The sequence below is a fragment of the Eimeria mitis genome, genomic scaffold, assembly GCF_000499745.2.
Source record: "Eimeria mitis Houghton genomic scaffold, Emh_scaff2287, whole genome shotgun sequence".
Classification (NCBI taxonomy): domain Eukaryota; phylum Apicomplexa; class Conoidasida; order Eucoccidiorida; family Eimeriidae; genus Eimeria; species Eimeria mitis.
The window spans coordinates 1,482-2,194 of record NW_013570617.1 but is presented as its reverse complement, the minus strand read 5'-3'; the positions used below and the strand labels follow the sequence as shown (position 1 = coordinate 2,194).

The 713-nt window shown below is 52.6% G+C and overlaps 1 protein-coding gene across 1 annotated transcript in view; it reads right to left on the bottom strand.

The window, feature by feature from the left end:
• Positions 1–178: 178 nt before the first annotated feature.
• The window catches only part of EMH_0051600 (uncharacterized protein), a gene marked incomplete at both ends in the record, with an annotated part of 1,920 nt that continues 1,385 nt past the window's right edge, over positions 179–713 (bottom strand). Inside the window, one exon of the mRNA XM_013496769.1 lies at positions 179–511. Coding sequence (XP_013352223.1) covers positions 179–511 — 333 coding nt within the window. The remainder of the gene's footprint in view (positions 512–713) is intronic.

The window sequence follows — 713 nt, the reverse complement described above, 5'->3', positions numbered from 1 at the left end:
GTCACTGCGTGTCAGTTCCCTCTCTTATAAGGTTTATCCCTCTACAGCAGGAGCAGCAAATATCTCTCCCACCTGGACAATGCATGCAGCCCCAAACGACAGAGCTTGGAGACAAAAGAAATATAATACTTGCATGCATGCATGCACTTGAGGTGTACATACACCTCAACTATACACCTCATTGATCGAATATGCCAGAGTCCCCACGGGGATCAACTCTACCCCTGTGTTCTCCTGCTGCTCTTCTTCCGACTAGCTGCTGCTGCTGCTGGTAGCTGGGTTGCTGCTGCTGCTGCTGCTGCTGCTGTGAGTGATCATTGGTATTACTCTGGTGTTCATACAGCCTGCAGTTCTCCATCTGTGCGATGGCATCTGCTGCTCTTCGCTCCTTCAGCTGCGCCAGGTTCAGCAGCTGCCGCTGCTTCGCTCCGCTGCAGCAGCTCGCTTTATCGCGGCACAGAAACGCCTCCTGCCGCAGCTTCTCGGCTTCTAAAGCCAACGCCTGGTCAGCCTGAGCAGCAGCAGCAGCAGCAGCAGCAGCAGCAGCAGCAGCAGGAACAGTAGCAGCAACACCAGTTAACACCAGCAGCAGCAACAACAGTAACAGCAGCAGTAGCAGCAGCAACAGCAGTAACAGCAGCAGCAGCAGCAGTATGGGTTACTAAAGCTGTAGAAGAAAAGAAAGAAAGGGGGAAGCAAAAACTTTTTGTGTA